The 16088-nt window shown below is 42.2% G+C and overlaps 1 protein-coding gene across 2 annotated transcripts; it reads right to left on the reverse strand.

Moving 5' to 3' along the window:
* Positions 1-1774: 1774 nt before the first annotated feature.
* On the reverse strand, positions 1775-15217 carry ALDOB (aldolase, fructose-bisphosphate B). 2 transcript variants are annotated; one of them, XM_036854656.1, is made up of 9 exons: positions 15112-15217; positions 10485-10606; positions 9467-9678; positions 8374-8428; positions 7270-7430; positions 6291-6374; positions 5242-5416; positions 4624-4823; positions 1775-2304 (listed from the first exon to the last, which is right to left on the reverse strand). In XM_036854656.1, exons 2-9 carry the CDS (start codon positions 10594-10596, stop codon positions 2209-2211), a joined length of 1095 nt encoding a protein of 364 aa, XP_036710551.1. In that variant the 5' UTR covers positions 10597-10606; positions 15112-15217; the 3' UTR covers positions 1775-2208. The 2 variants fall into 2 exon arrangements, with proteins under 2 accessions (XP_036710551.1, XP_036710552.1); XM_036854657.1 differs by lacking the exon at positions 4624-4823 and having other exon boundaries at positions 2217-2304.
* Between the last annotated feature and the right edge of the window lie 871 nt (positions 15218-16088).

A 16088-nucleotide genomic window follows, 5' to 3' on the forward strand; every position in this document is an offset into this window, starting at 1 on the left:
TGCCTACTACCAGGTTTTATTTTTAGTAGGTGTTCAATAACTACTAGAATAAATCTGACAGTGTACCAAAAGCTAGGACGCAACTAATATATTCACTCAGTGATCACACAGTTAATAGGAACTGCAGTCTGTAACACTTGTCTTCATATTACCATGAGTGAAGGAAATTACCAGGGTTGAGGTTTCAAAGACAACTGTAGTGCTTTAGTCAGGAAGATATATCAGATGATAGCCAGGGAAAATGTATTATATAAATCCTCACGCTGAGTGAAATGTAATTCAGCCTTGACCAAAAGACATAAATAGCTCAGCCTTGATTATAAATTTATACCCAACCCATAAATGAGAATCTGAGAGGTTTCTTTACAACTTAGGGTCAGTGATGCTGAATATGCTCTAGATAAAAATTTTCTGGCAGAAAAGCTTTGTCATACCAGGTGTTACCAGCATTTAGGACAGCTTAGCACATCAACTACTTGCTGACTGAGTGGATGAATGCAAAAAGAAATGTAAAAGATCTATAGCACTGGTGGCAGAGGTATTGAACACTGCCTGTTGCCCTGCCCTTACCTTCCTCCTTGGCCATGTGTCCATTACAGGAGAAAGAGACCGGAATTCTAATCTCTCAACTCTATCCTAAACCCCTAAATATATGACCATCAGCAATTAATTTAATTTTTCTAGGCTTGGTTTTATCACCTGTAAAATGAAAGCCTTGGGTTAAATGACCTCTAAGGTAGGTCTGAATTGCTTATATGAATATATAGTAGTTGTTTTTAGAAAAGTAATACAGATACATGGAAATAAACACACAAACATTGTAAAAGCATGTAAGTAAAAATCTTCCCTGTGCCCCATTTCCAAGTCTTTTTCCTCAGAAGTCCTTTTGAACGAATTCTGCTTTATTATTCTAAATCATATGCTTATGCCTCTATTTCCTAATTTATTTACTCTAAATAATACCATCTATCTTTGCACTCTTCAAGACAAAGAATTTACTACCTTCTCCTGTATTTTAATTATAGGTATGAATATTTTAATGATTTATATCCATTTTCCTGGTTACTTTAATAGACTTAAAGCACTAGGTTTTTTTTCAAAGCACTGTTTCTTAATCCATCAATTTCAAGTAGTATCCTGACCCCCCAGTAAGTAAATTAGTGTTCCCTTTGCTTTCCTTCACTTCTCCTCCCCCTGAATTTCCCAGCTCCTGTCATTTAATTACTTTTTTTTCCACCAAAATCATTACTTTTATATTGTCCAAAGTTATAATGTTTAAATTCTCCCTTGTAACTATGGTGGTCTTTAATGCTTTTTCTATAGGTTAATTCTGAAAACTGGAAGCCAGTAAGGTATAATTATGTGAATATTTCTTACTGCAAAACTAGGTAGTGTGCTTGGATGTGCAGAGGAAGATGCAGTCCTATGTCACCCACCTGGGCCACTTGAAGAGGAACGCTCCAAGCATCAAAGTCACAGTGATTCTTTTATTACACTCCATATGTTGCTTGAAATCATTTGACATTGTAGCTTGCTTCACATTACGAATAGCTCTCATTTCTAAATACCCTCAAACTTGAAATTTAGCTTGGTAGTTCTCAAACTTGGCTGGAGTGTGGCCTGAGCATCTGGGTTTTTAAATTTTGGTTATTCCAATGAGTAGCCAAAGTTGAGGATCCTGACCACTAATATCAGTCGCGTCTGTGGAGTCAAAGGTAATGAAATATATTGAGCCCTTTGAAAGCAAGAGCAGAAAGTAAAACCTGATACAAACTGAAGGTTTGTAGAACATTTTATTTCTTTTTTGGTTGCAGCTGTCTCCTTCATAACCTACCACTTCCAGAACTGTTTAATAAGACACAATTCTCTGCACTCAGCTTATGAGGTGTTTCATTTGGTTATCTGGATGGAGAGCTGATACTGTTTTAAAGTTTATTCTTTTTTCAGATGGATACTGTGGGCCATGGGGAGCTGGAAGTGCTGTAAGGAAATCACTGTGTGAAATTTCATCAGATCCTTGATATTCAGACTTAGGTTTCAATAACTGATTTTTCTCCTGTGTCTAAGAATTTAACATGCATTGTGTTTCCAGTAGTTCCAACCTAATTTTGTCTAATTTCCAGGGTCAGTCGAAAGGTTGTTGTTTCCTTTCTGCCCTCCTACCAAGACACCTAGAAGCGCCAGAGCCTGGCTGGTCGGCCTCAGATTCTAGTAGGTATAGCAGGCTGTGAAGAGCGACTGGGTGGAAGCAGCACCAGAAGAGCCCGTGTGAACATACTGTCCTTTGGCTGCCTGGCAGTTAGCCTAAAAAACAAGTGTGATAGAGGAGACCGAGTTAGAGCAACCCTCTGCTTGACCCTCTTTGCTTCTCATTTGAAACCAGCTTCACCTTCATGTGGGTTTTCTCTGTACAGTGATTTTGCTAAATATTGCTGCTGATACCATTCCTTTCCTTCTAAAATGTTACTTCCTTTTTTTACCCCACTTTTCTGAGCATTTCTCAGGCAAGCCTGAGGTTTGTGTTACTGAGAAGGTTTCTTTTTAGTACTAACAATATTGCAACAACAATACTAGAAATTCAAGTTAAGAAACTTCTCACTCATATAGTGATAAGGAAATGGAAATTTCAGTCCCAGTTTGGGAACCTTGGAATAGTTGAGATAGTCTGCTAGAAAACTGACCAGACATAACGTCAAGCATCAAGCAGATGCAGCTAAAGCTTTACTATAGCAAAAAAAAAAATTTTTTTAATACATTTTCCATTTTCTACCTATATTTGTCCATAAGAATATGTAATTTTTATGTAGTTGTTATCATAATATCATTTGATACCCTGTGTAAATTCCAATTGAAGGTGAGTTAAGAATTATGAAACCTGTAATAATACTCAAATGCCACTTAGCAGTACCCCGTCTTCAAGTCACTGTTGCTATTGTCCGATCTCTCCAGGACTTATTTCTACATCTACACTGATTTTCAAAGTTAGGTTTCATGGACTTAAGCGCTTGTTAGAAATGGAAATTCTCTAGCTTGACCCCAGAGCTTCTGAATCAGAAACTCTGTCACTGGGTCCAGCCACCTGCGTTTTAACACGCCCTTCAGGTGATTCGGATGCATGCTCAAGCTTGAGAACCACAGCTCTAGATGATAAACTCAGCATCCCTTCTTTTGTGTGGATGACCCTTCTGACCCTTACTTTCATAATCCCTCCATCATATTAGCTATATCTTCACCCCCATCAGCCACACACCAGCACGGCCATATCCATCATCATCACAAGATAAAGCACTACCTGTAAAATCTCACACCTCTCTTATGCCCCTGAGATGACTTTTTTAGCTTCTCTGTACCCTTCCTTTCCTTTAGTGCCTCATCATCAAACTTCTGGCTACACCTGATTCCTTGCCCAGTCTCCTCTGTCACCAGCAAGCCGAATAAGGCTATCACTCAAATTTTGGTACTGTTTCATCTCCCTGTTAAACTTTGATTCTTCAACCCTGCTCTTTCCCATTTAGGTTGATCTGAATCTTGCTACATGAGTAAGAGAGCTATTAGGAACATTCAGGATCTAAGTTAACGTACCACAAACTCTCATTTCAGCTGCATCTTGCTTGATGCTTGGCCATAACCTCTGGTCAATTTCCTAGCAACTACTTCAACAGCTATTCCAAGTTCCCCACCGTAAATACTGAAACCTCCATTCCCTTATCATTCTCAACAGATGCCCTCACCTGTAATCAGCGATCAACCATTGCATCTCTCCACCTCTACAGACCTGATTCCAAACCCATTCTGTTTCTTCTTTCCTATCTCTCCCTCCTTTCTAAGACCTACTCTGCCACCCGTATTTAATATTTAGTCTCATGCAGTACTGTTTCCTCTAAGGCCTTGTCCTCTTCTAATCTTAATCTCTCCTCTGGCTCCTTCTGCTTTACAGTTAAACATGACGATCTCTCCTATCTGGCTAAACTCTAAGCTCCCTGAAGGCAGTGGCTGTGTCTGCTTTGTTCACCCCAGTACTTGTCTCCTAGTAGGTATTCAAAAAGGAATGTTAGTAGCTAAATAAGACCCTTTTTTGTCCTCATTGTTCCTGGTAACCTTTCTGTGTCTTTTCCTGACAAGCGTCTTGAATGGGCACCTTTCCTTTACTGAACCTGTTTTGTTGAGGGTCACTGATACGCCCCTCAATGCCAGTATCAGCCTTTTCTCTGCCTTAATTTTTAACCTCTTTGTAGCGTATTGTTATTGACCCCTTGAAACTTCATTCTGTTTGTTCCCAGAATCCTTGGTTCATCTTAATATAGTACTGCTGCTTGTCTTGGTGGCTTCTCTTCTTCATCTTCCCAAAATAAAACGTGCCCCAGGTTCATTCCTTGGCCCTCTCATCTTCCCTCTAAAGTGCCTCTGTGGAAACTGTCCTTCAATCTACCATCATCAACTGTACTACCAGTGCAGATAATTCAAAACTCTCTGCAGCCTTAATCGTCCTACTCAGCCCTAATGCCACATTTGAAAATGCATGGTAGACACTCTCTGGAGATACCTTCATGGCCTGAAGAAAGCAATGCAAGCAGGCCCCAAGTATCCACTTGATCAAGTAGATAAGAGGTAGTAGCGTCTTACCAGGGCCCGCTTCATAAAAGCCTCCTGGGTTGCCTTCTTGTTTGCAGCCTTGCCACCCCAGGCAGCCAGTGCACTGGCCTGCAGGGCCCGTCCATAAGAGAAACTTAGTTTCCAGGGCTTTGGTAGAGGGCAAAGGTTGATAGCATTGAGGTTGAGAGTAGCATCCTCTTCACTCATGCCACCAGACAAAAAGCAGATGCCTGGAAGGAGAGAAGCCATTCCACTCCACTAGTCCCAGTATGTAACCCTGCTTGAAAAAGCAAGCAAGGAGCCTAAAAGAAATGTAATGTCTCAATCTTTTCTTCAATTGATTTGCATGGGACTAGGTTGGAGAAATTAGTTTGCCTTTGCTGAAGCTAGCTGGACTAAGGAGAGAAGGGCTTTAGTAAATAAGAGGGCAGTGAAATGTTGAGGAAATCAATGGATTGTGTGCATTTGGACAGACTCAGGATAGGTGGTATCATGGAGTTCGAGGGGGAAGCACTGGCTGCATGTGAGATATCAGAGGTCTGTTTCATGGCTAGAAGCAGACTACTCCTGGACAAATGCAAATGCTTATGGCACTCCTTCAAAGAATAAGGACTAAGACCTCAAGTTAGAGAAGAAAGAAAACCTTACCAGGAACAGCTGCAGGAACAGTACGGTAGAGAGCTGTGACGGTGGCCATTGCCACCTGCTCTGGAGTATACTTCTTGGTGGAGGCATGTCCAGCAGTCACCATGTTGGGCTTCAACAGGGTTCCCTCCAAGTAAACATGATGGTCATTCAGGGCCTTGTAGACAGCAGCCAGGACCTGAAGGACAAGAGGCCCAAATAGGTGAAACCTAGAGCCAGCCGTAGAGTTACCTGACCTTGACACTTCTACAGTGCAGGGACGAAGGATGAAGGAATTCCCATACGTTATTTGGCCAAAGCTTCCCAACCAGCCCCTAGGCTCAGTCAGGGTAATGCCTGCAAACCATAGCCATTGAGCACAGCCAAGCTGGCCTGTCCCTGCTGCCCCTCCCCTAACTGCTCACTGCATGGACTACCAGCGTGGCTCTGCTTCCTAGAGGCCCTTCACTCCTTCCTTCCCATTACTCCCTTTGGTCAGTCGAACCTGCCTTAATTTAGTTAGTTGGGGACATGTAAACTGGCCTCCATTCTCCATCCCCATAGAAGCTGAGTGATCATAAAAATATACATTTTAGAGACAGAAGTGCTTTCAGATCTCATTTCAGTCCACCTCATTTTGCAAGTGGAGAAACTGAGGACTCTCTTACTTTCTTACAGATATATTGTGGCTAATTTAGAAAGTCACACGTGAAAAAATTACTTTCTAATTATATTGTCTCATGGGAGCCTCAGCCTATTTTAAAGTTTCTTAGTTTAAACATAATGGAACTGAGGTCCAAAAAGATAATATGACTTGCCCCAGGTCCCACAGCTGGGAACATGGATGCTCAAACCCTAATCTTGGTAACGCAGATCCTGGGGTTTTTCATAAGGAGTGTGCCATGTGCCAAAAAATGTACAAGGTTTGATAATACCTCTTTACCTTCTCAGTGCTACACAGTGATTCTAACTGTAGAATACCTCATATATAACAGCAGATATATGTTAAGTAACAACTGTTGTTTAAAACAGATTTTTCAACTGGCATTGGGACCTTTATATTTAAGACTTACCTTCTCAGTAACATACTGGCAGTGTTCCATGTCATGGTCTCCATCAGCAATTACCTCTGGTTCAACAATGGGTACTAGCCCATTCTAAAAAGGAAAAAGGAGCGGACAGAATGAAGCTCTGTTCACTAGGATCCTTTCTTTAAGAAGATATTTAACAGTTGTAATTGGTACAAGGTTGAAGCTCTTATGGAGATATGCCATATAGATGACTTAAAGGCAATGAAATTTAATGGGATGTCTAGTAAGCATTTGTGGCTTAGCCAAAAAAGAACAGTGAGGGAAAAAAAGTTCTCCTGGAAATGGGGTAAAATAAATTCAATTTATTTTCTTAATTTCTATATCTTATTCTAGAGACTAATCTAGCTAAATCAGAACCTAGCTGTCACCCTTTTAGGGCCGTCAAGCTTAAATCACCAATAAAGATGCCTCTTGTATGAGTTAACTAAGGAATTCAAGCAGAGTTTACAATTCTGACTGGGAGGCTCCAGGTACCCAGAACTCAGGTAACCTCAGCATAGCACCCGCACAAGCAAATCAGACTTAACCTGGATCCCAGAGACACTTCAACATATGTTGGAAACTTTAGCATCAAGCTACCATCCTCCAAGAAATTATTTGAATTGGGACCAGATCAAAGCTGTCACCCTTGAGCTGGGGACTTAAGAGGATCATGTCCTTGGACACGGTGGAGCATAGACAAGCAAATGCCCTGCCCTCAGGAGCCTATGCTTTTAAGACTCAGCTTACAGTGCTTTGGTAGAGGGCTACACTTGATGGCATTTGCCTTTTGGACTCATAGTTGACTTGTGGAACCAAATCTTACCCTACTACACCTAGTAAAAGCAGTGAAAAATGCCATCAGGATATACTGGTGAGAGAAAAGGAGGGGGATCATGTGTGGTTACAGTAAAATTAGAAAGACGGGCTTTGAAGAAAGCTTTCGCTTCCTGTATTTTAGCCCAAGGGGAAGGAAAAGCACCTGCTGACAGATGCTGGCATAGCGGGCCAGGGTGTTGGCATTTTCCTGGATAGCAAGGTGGGATGGACACTGGTTGTCAATCTTCAGCACAGCACGCCACTTCCCAAAGTCAGCGCCATCTTTCTTATACTGAGCACAGCGTTCAGAAAGGCCATCAAGCCCTGCAAGTCACGAGAGAGAAAGGCTTCTTTGCACCCCTGACCCCTGGGGTTGCTGATAAAGTGAAGTTCACCCTTGGCTTAGCTTTCAGTCATACAGCTTGAGGACCCAAGACATCCAGGCAAAGAAACATTACATCCAGCAAAGAAATGAACATCCCAGTACTGAGCCAAAAGACCTGGGTTAATAAATATGGTTTTGATATATAATACATATTGGATAAGAAGAATAAAGGGAACTAATATTTATTTAGTACTTACTTTGCTCCAAGGCATGATTCTAGGCATTTTGCACACCTTATCTCATTTAATAATCATAACAAACCTAATAGTTGTTATACTGTTATGACCTAATAGTCATATTACACAACCTTCATAGTTGTGTATTCATTTTACAGATTTGGAAACTGAGGCTCTGAGAGGTAAAGTAACTTCACCAAGTTTGACAGAGCTGGGATTCAAATTCTGCTTAGCTAATCCAATGCTATGGTTTATACTTGTCTACTTGGGCAGTGATGTACCTTGCAAAATTATCTAAGCAGTAAGTGATGGAAGCAGCACTCAAACCCAAGTGTATCTGATCCTACAGCTTGGACTCTTTCCTCTCTACTGCTGCTGGATTTTTCTAAAATAATATTCCCAAGTATAAAATATCTTCTCTGTGCAAGACACTGTGATAAGCACTCTATGTGCATTGTCTAATTTAATCCCCACAACTATTCGGCAAAGTAGATATTGTTATCCCATTTTAACTGAGACTCAGAACATTTAAGTGACTAGCGTGAGGGCACACAGTTACTAAATAGAGGAGCTGGGGCTGAAGAACAGGTGTGTGGCTCTGAAACCAGTGTGATGATTCATATTTTGTTTTCCCTCAATCACTTCTTTGCTTCCTTCATTTCTGGCATATACTGGCATGATTCATATCAGTGGGCAATATCCTTACCTTGAATGGTGGTTTCCTTGTTTGTTCCTGCAAGGGGAGCACCTCCTTGGTCTAACTGTGAATATAAATAATTAACAAGTAACTAGCAGGTGTCAGGTATCCCAGTAAAACACAAGCAGAGCCCCTGGTGCTACATATTAGTTCTCATCTTTCACAAACCAAGGAGTTGAATTAGGAAGGTATTGTATATTAGGCATTGAGGAGACACAACTCAGTCCATAGCAGAAGGGAAGTTACCTGGAAAGAACAATGTAAGAGTGTCAACCCTAAGAGGAGGGAAAGTACAGAAAGCACAGGGCTGGAGCTTGGAAAGTAAGAAGTAATCTTATAGTACCTGGGATGCAGAGGTGCCATATAAAAGCCACTTCCTTTAAATTATTCATTCATTTATTCAAGAGACATTTATTGAGCACTGCACATGCCAAGCCCTATGCTATTACAGGAGATAAAAAGAATAAGGATGCAGCCTCTACTCTCAGCATAACAGAGGCTAAGGTCATGAGCCCAAGAGGTAGACAGTCTGGGCCTGAACTGGCTCCAATTTTGCCTTGCTGTGGGCAAGTTATACTACTTGTAATTCTGTTTTCTAACCTCATCTCTAAAATAGGGATAATAACTGAGTTTACCTCCAGAGGTTGTGAGGAGGAGTAAATGAGTGCTTGGAGTTGTAAGCACTTGACAGATACTAATGATCACTCTTGAGACGTTCACATAGTTTTGGAAGACCCAGTTACAACAGAACAGCAAGTGTTTTAACAGTAATAGCTATCATGAACTAAATAATAAGGGTGTGACAGGAACCGTTTTACAAACTCATTTCATCCCTATAAGAACCTGATGAGGAAGGTACTATTATTCCCATTTTAGAAATGAAAAAATTGAGACACAAAGAGATTAAGTACCTTGTAGAAAAATGGTTGAAGGAAGAGGGTACTGGAAAGGTCTAGAAGAGGATCTGGTTCTCAGTGGGAAGGTGATGATGGAAAGGAGTGAGAAGAGCAGTTAGATGATGAGAGTGGTCCTCGTGTTGGCCCTGACCCAGCCACTGTGTTGGGAGTGTGCCTGTGGCGAGGTGGGAGCGAGATGTATTCACCTTGATTCCCACCACGATCCCTTTTTCCTTGAGGATGTCTCTGAACAGCTTTCCCTGGCTGTCCTTCTGGTAGAGGGTCTCACGGAAAAGGATCACACCCCCGATGCTCTGGCTGACGGAATCATCCACAGTGAAGAGGATTTCGCGGAACTGCCGGCGGTTCTCTTCAGTGTTCTCCACCTTGATCCTCTGCAGGCGGCTCCCCATGGTGCCTATGTGGGCGAGTAAAGGCAGCATAAGGAGCAAGCCAGGGCTTCCCTGCCGCCCTCCTCCATGCCAGCTAGTGACCCTCACCAGGATGGACAGCAACACTCTCTTTTTTATTCAGATCATCAGAGCTCCTGCCTCGTTTTTTGTCTCCGCAGGGAAAGACTGTTGCTGCTTTCAGGATGCTGATGAGGAAGTGCATGGGCTGGGCATGTCAGGGTCAGGGTGGAAGCCACCATAGGGTCCAAGTGGGGCTGCACGGCCCTCAGGCCTCTCTGGCTCTCCCCTGGTCCAGCCCTGATCTGACTGGATATACAGACAGTGGAAGGAGGGGTAGGGCAGGCTCTTGACTTCTCTGGCTTCTATAATTTTATGGTGGGCCATGCAGGCCTACTGCAGCTCCCCCTTGTGCCATCCTGAGCTGCTCTCAGTCACAAGCTCTGCCCTGTTCCTGATGTAGACATTTCCCTGCTCTCACTGCCCTTCCTTGGCTGACTTTACACTGACTTCTCATTAGCGGCAGAGGTCTCATCCTGCTTACTGAGTTCCTGGCCTTGCTACAGCTTGGATTCAAATGATCCCTGGCAAGGAGTCTTAAAATGGAGGGCTTGAGCCTGTTTGCTTGGTCTTCAGAAATCTACCTTCTGGAATGACAAGACGCAAAAGGTCTATGCTTACTGAGTCTTCACTCCCACTCCTGTGTATATAAATCTTTACTTTCTCTGAGAGGAAAGAGAATATGATTATCAAGTTGCCTTTGCTAAGTGTAGAATCAAGAGTATGGTTGTTGTGTGATGTTTCTTGCACTCACCTACAGACTCATCTGCAGCCAGGATCCCCTTCCCATTGGCAACAATGCGCTGGGCAATTTCTGAGAGCTCCTTCTTCTGTTCTGAAGTGAGGGCTGGAAATTGGTAGGCCATGGTGACAGGGCTGGAAAAGAGTGCAGGAGAGTTAGTTGTGAACGGAACTGTGGGCCGCTCAAATGGACTCATGATCAAGACAGTAGGTGTGCAGAAAAGCTCCATAGGCCCCTCTGACATTTCTGGCCCATTTCACAACTGGCTAAACAAAAGAGGTCTGTTCTGTTTTGGTTTTTTCCCCCTTAAGCCTAAGTATTTGCGATTAGCCATAATGGATGAAGGTGGGATGACAAATTTCATGGTGATCCTGAAAAGAATGCCTTTCAGGAAACTTTTGGGATCACTGATCCTGAGACCGAACCAGCTAATGAGTATCCACTTAAATCTGACAAACAGAGGGCATGGCAGTAATTGACTATCTCTTTATTCTACGGATTCCTGGTACCATCAGGGCTCGGATGGCTTGAGGCCAGGACAGTGAGGCTTTCAGCCTCTGTGGCCATTCCTCACTTTGCTCTGTTAGCCTGTAGTCCCCCTAGAGTATTCTCTAGGCAGCAAGCTTGAGAGGAGAAACCACTATTTGCCCTTGAATTTAACCTCCCTTCAACTTTGAGACATAGAGGGTGGGGTGTGTCTCCTTTTTCTTATATTCAACTACCTATGAGACCGTTTGGGGCAGATGCAGAGGATTTTCCCTAAGCATCTCTGGGCTGGAGATTCCCATTAGCTCTAAGGATGCCGACGTCATATGTTGATTCCTGCTCCAGTAATTCGCAGCTTCACTGCTTTAGCAAGGAGAGACTGGCTCAAAGATCCCCTACCCAAGCAAGCTCTTAGCAGTGGTCATCTGAAGGGGATCATTGCTCCTGTTCGGCTGCCACTTTGGGCTAGTCTTGAAAATGCAAGCTCACAGGACTCTTACCTTGGATGTTAGAAAAAATGGTTTTGCATAGGTTGGATTATCAAAGAAAAAAAATGGTAATAAAGATTATCTTGGGCAATTTCCTATCCAACTCTGTGGCCTCTTCCTTTCCCCAGTCTCCTCTCCCCTCATACACTCATACACAGGGTAGATGCCCTGTGTCTGCTTTCTACTTTCTGAAAGCCAAGGGACACCTCAGTTCTCTTTCGATCCATTCGACAATGAGGTAACCAGGACAGGGATTATCTTCATTAATTAATGAACAAGCTAAGACTCTGAGAAGTTAACTGACTTGTCTAAGGTCCCAGCTAGGATGAGGCAGAGTCCCCCACCCAGTTCTCCTTCTCATGGCAAATTGATTTCTTCACGTTTTCTGTATCCCTTCAAGGCAGGCTCTCAGAACTCTGTCCCTTGATATGAGAAGTCAATGGCTACTGAACTAATTCCTGAGAAGGTATAACTAATGGCGCTCTTACTGTGGCTACTCTCACTTCAATACTTAACCCCAAGGAATGGAACCACGATGCTGTCATTGGGGTACCAGGACAGGCTAGTGGGCAATGATTTCTAAAGAAGATGATTTTCCAAGGCCCTTCACAACCCAGCCAACTGAAGATAGTATTTCTTCTGTTTATATACTAATTCCTAAATTGTAGTCAGGAACTGTTAGCTTTGGACCTGACTACCAGATCTTCATGGCAGATAAAAGCCAACCTGAGGTTGGTAACCTTCAGGCCAGAGTACAAATTTTCTCTCTCAGTTTAGATATTTGCACAAAGCAATTGACAACTACCAAAAAAATAATGATGTCTCCTTAATGAAACAAACGGAAAACATAGCCCAATAATAGCAAATGATCATTTATTGCCAAGCACTCTGCTAATCGCTTTACATGCACTATAAAATTTATTCCTCACAATAATCTCAAAAGGTAGTCAGACTTCCCCCTTCCCCCACCCTCTGCCATATAATAGATAAGGAAAGAATATAAGACAGTTTAATTATTTGTCCAAGGACAAATAGCTAATAAGGCACAAAGTTGGGATAAAGGGCAGTACTCCCTCTTTCAAGTGAAGAGTGAGACGGGTGAAAGGAATTGGCCTTTGGATGACTCTAATGTCCTCGATGACACCCCCAGAGTACCCAAAATCCTTGGGCTGTGGATCATTATCCCCACATCACATTACCAATTCATAAATATCTGACACGTTCACATAGAAGTAGATCAGACAGACCTGGGCTCAAGGACCAGCTCTGCCTCCTCTTCACTGGGACCATGGGCAAGGTGGTAAGTTCTCTGAGTCTTAGCTTACTATGGATTAAATGGCTATAATATCTGCTCTGGTTGTCTCACTGCCAAATGGATCACACGTAACCTGTGAGCACCCTGCTCATTGTAGTTGCTCAGCATATATTTGCTAAATCGCATGATAAACATGAAGATGCTTATCATTATGCATTATGAAAATGTCAGGTATCAGTATTTCTCTCTTTTTTAATTTAAAAAAGTAATTGCCTAAGGGACTTCCATATTTCTGTTTACTACCAAGCTATTTTCTTCAGTCTGAGAGTGCTGACTCAACCAGAAAAAAAAAAAAAACAGAGAAAAGGTCAAATTGAACCAATACTGTTTATGAGAAGTTAAACTTCTACAGAGGGATTAAAGTTCTGTACCACATCAGCACAAATGTTGCTTTCCTGTTAATCATAAAACAGGGTCACAGGCCACTGTTCACCACTGGAAGAGAGGAGGCCAGCTGGAAGTGGGCAATGATAGAGAACGATTTCTGTGCCCTTAAGCCTCTGCTTACTGAGGTCTCAAGCCAACTTTTTAAAAAGTGTGACAGGAAGTTGTTCACATTATATGATTAAGTAAAAAAATAAAGCAAGTTTCAGAAAAGTATGCAATACATAATATCACCCTTTTTTTAGTTAAACAAATGGTATACACACATACTGTTCATGGGTCTATATAAGCAGATAATAACCACACTGAGGTTACTCCTGGGGAATGAAACAGGGTGGGGTGACTCACAGTTCGCTTTATGGATTTTTTGTAATGTTTGATTTCTCAGTGAGTAAGTTTATATACTACATTATTTACTATACATAATATATTAACAGGTAATATTGATATATATGCAAATCTGGGAGAAGGTTGCGAGTACAAACATATATGAATAGAGGGCCACCACAGAAAAACAGAGCTACAAGTGATCTCAGAGATATCTGTATCAACCCTGCTAACTTTAGAGATGAGGAAATTGAGGCCCAGGAAGAGTACGTCTGATGCCCCTTCTAAGTTGTGATGTTTCAGGACTGTAAATGACATCCTACTGGCTTATGACTTGGAATTCTTTTCCCAATCCTTCTTTAGCAGAATAACAGATGAAATCCTATAGTATAATTCTTTCTGCCTTCTTTGAAGAGGTTCTGTGAAAATATAATAATTTGTAAAATACCAATATTTAACTCCTGGAGAAATATAAGGGAGTAGAGAATCCATTTGCTTCTCCACGTACAAGGCAGATGGATTTTCAAGAAGACATGAAGGGCTTATTCACTGAAAGCCCATGATTGTCAGGCACTGCATGCAGCGCTTTTTTATAGACAGATGCAGGAAGATGCCCACAGCTTCGTTCATATCTGATGCCACAGTGGTAAGCACAGTGAGATGCTCTAGAACAGCCTGATCCCTGGAGCCTTTGAACACACATGGAGCAGCTCAGAAAGAGACCTGAGTATTGCTCTTTCCTCTAAACTGGCACCTAAGCCAAAGGAACTCCTAGGTTTACAGCAACTACACTCCATTCCCTGCCCCAGCACCTCAGGTCTAGTCTGGGCCTGGGTTGTCTGCAGATGAGCCTTGGCTAAAGTGATGGTGGCAGCAGCGCTAGAGTCTCTGCTGGATCCACATTAGCTAACGGAACCCTAGGTAACTATGTAAAGAGAAGTTTATTTTAAAAGGCAACATATCCTCACCTATTCTTCAGATAGTAGAACAAATGTACCAAAATACATCAGCAGCTTTTGATTCCAAATATCTTAAGCTGTAGGATCTTCAGAGTAGGAAATGTTAAAGAAAGTATCAAACAAGGGAAAGGTTTGACAATTCATAATCAAAGGACGACTATACTCGGTGATGCCTGTTCCATTTTCTCGTTTGAGCAGTGCGTGAAGACGAAGGGCAAAACAGGCCAAGAGTTCATTTCTGTGACAAAGAAACTTCAGTGCTAGTCCTAGTAGGTGTGGGAAGAGAATGAAGAAAATGACATAAGGCGATAGATATGTAAATAAATCATCAGAATAAGCAGTTGTTATGGAGGGAGTAGAAATGAACAGGAATCTCAAACACTGAGTAGAACCCAACCAAACAGGAGTATTCAAGATGTTTTTCCTTCGCCAAAGCCTCAGAAGAGCCCTCCTACAGGTAACACTGGTAACTGGCATCAATCCTGAGCATTTGCCACCACTCAAAGAGCCAGGGGAGGTAGGCAGAGAAACAATCATTTCAGCAGATCACCACGTTTTCAGCCACCATCCCATTTTTCCTGAAAACAAAAGCAAACTTTCCCCTCGCCAGGCTTAGCGCTATCATTAACCCCTGACTCCCTGGTGCAGTCCTGAGAGACAAAGGAAGTTCTTTTACTTACAGTTGGAGAGAGGAGACTCCTCTTAGATCTATCAGAAGCTGTGGATGAGGCAGCAGCTGCCAAATAGGATGAATCTTCAGGAACACACAGTTTTTATAGACTTCTCACCCAAGGGTTTTTGTGTGTGTGTGTGTGTTTTTTTAAACTTTTACCCTCCCCTTCCCACCTTGGCCTGGTAGAGAGGTGTTTAACCAATAACTCTGATTGGCTCATAAACAGCCAATCCTTCTAATCATGCTCACACACTCTCTGTACTCACAGAATGTTAAAGCTGTAAGGGACATCTGGAGACCTTGTAGTTCTCAATCCAGACTCTTCATTTTACAAGTGAGGAAACGGAGACACAGAGGATTAGGATCAGTAACGCAGTGAGTGGGTGACTGGGCTCTGGAGTCCACCAAGGAAAACTGGGAAGCACGTTAGCTTAGCTCCAGCACTTACTACACACATTACCTTGGTCAAGTATTTTTCACTTCTCTGAGCCTGAGTTTCCTCCTCTGTAAAGTGGGATCTGAATTTCACAAGAGCATTAAGTGAATTTATAAAGTACTTGCATATAGGAGGCATTCAAAGATCCTTCCCAGTTCCCCCAAACCAAGCTGGGCTCCCTGATGTTTTTAATGTCAGAACACAGTATCTTTTACTCTATTATCATTCTCTCTCAACCTGTACATTTTTGTCTTTAAAGGTGGTAAAAACTAGAATAAAATTTAAAGTGATTGATGCAAGCCATCAACTCCCCTAGTTACAGCACTGTCTAGGTACAAGTTCATTCTACAGGGTTTTTTCTCTGAGCGTTAAACCAAAATCTAATTCAAGAAAAGGCAAATAAAAATAGTGTATGCTTCCTGAGGCAAATAATGAAAGAGGCAAATAAAAGTAGTGGGGGAATCTAAGAATAATGGAATGACCATGATCACAGGAAAGCATACATTCTCAGGAACACATTCCTTTGGAATAACCCATAAAATAGGAGA

Source organism: Balaenoptera musculus, chromosome 6 (assembly GCF_009873245.2).
Source record: "Balaenoptera musculus isolate JJ_BM4_2016_0621 chromosome 6, mBalMus1.pri.v3, whole genome shotgun sequence".
In the NCBI taxonomy this organism is placed as follows: Eukaryota; Metazoa; Chordata; class Mammalia; order Artiodactyla; family Balaenopteridae; genus Balaenoptera; species Balaenoptera musculus.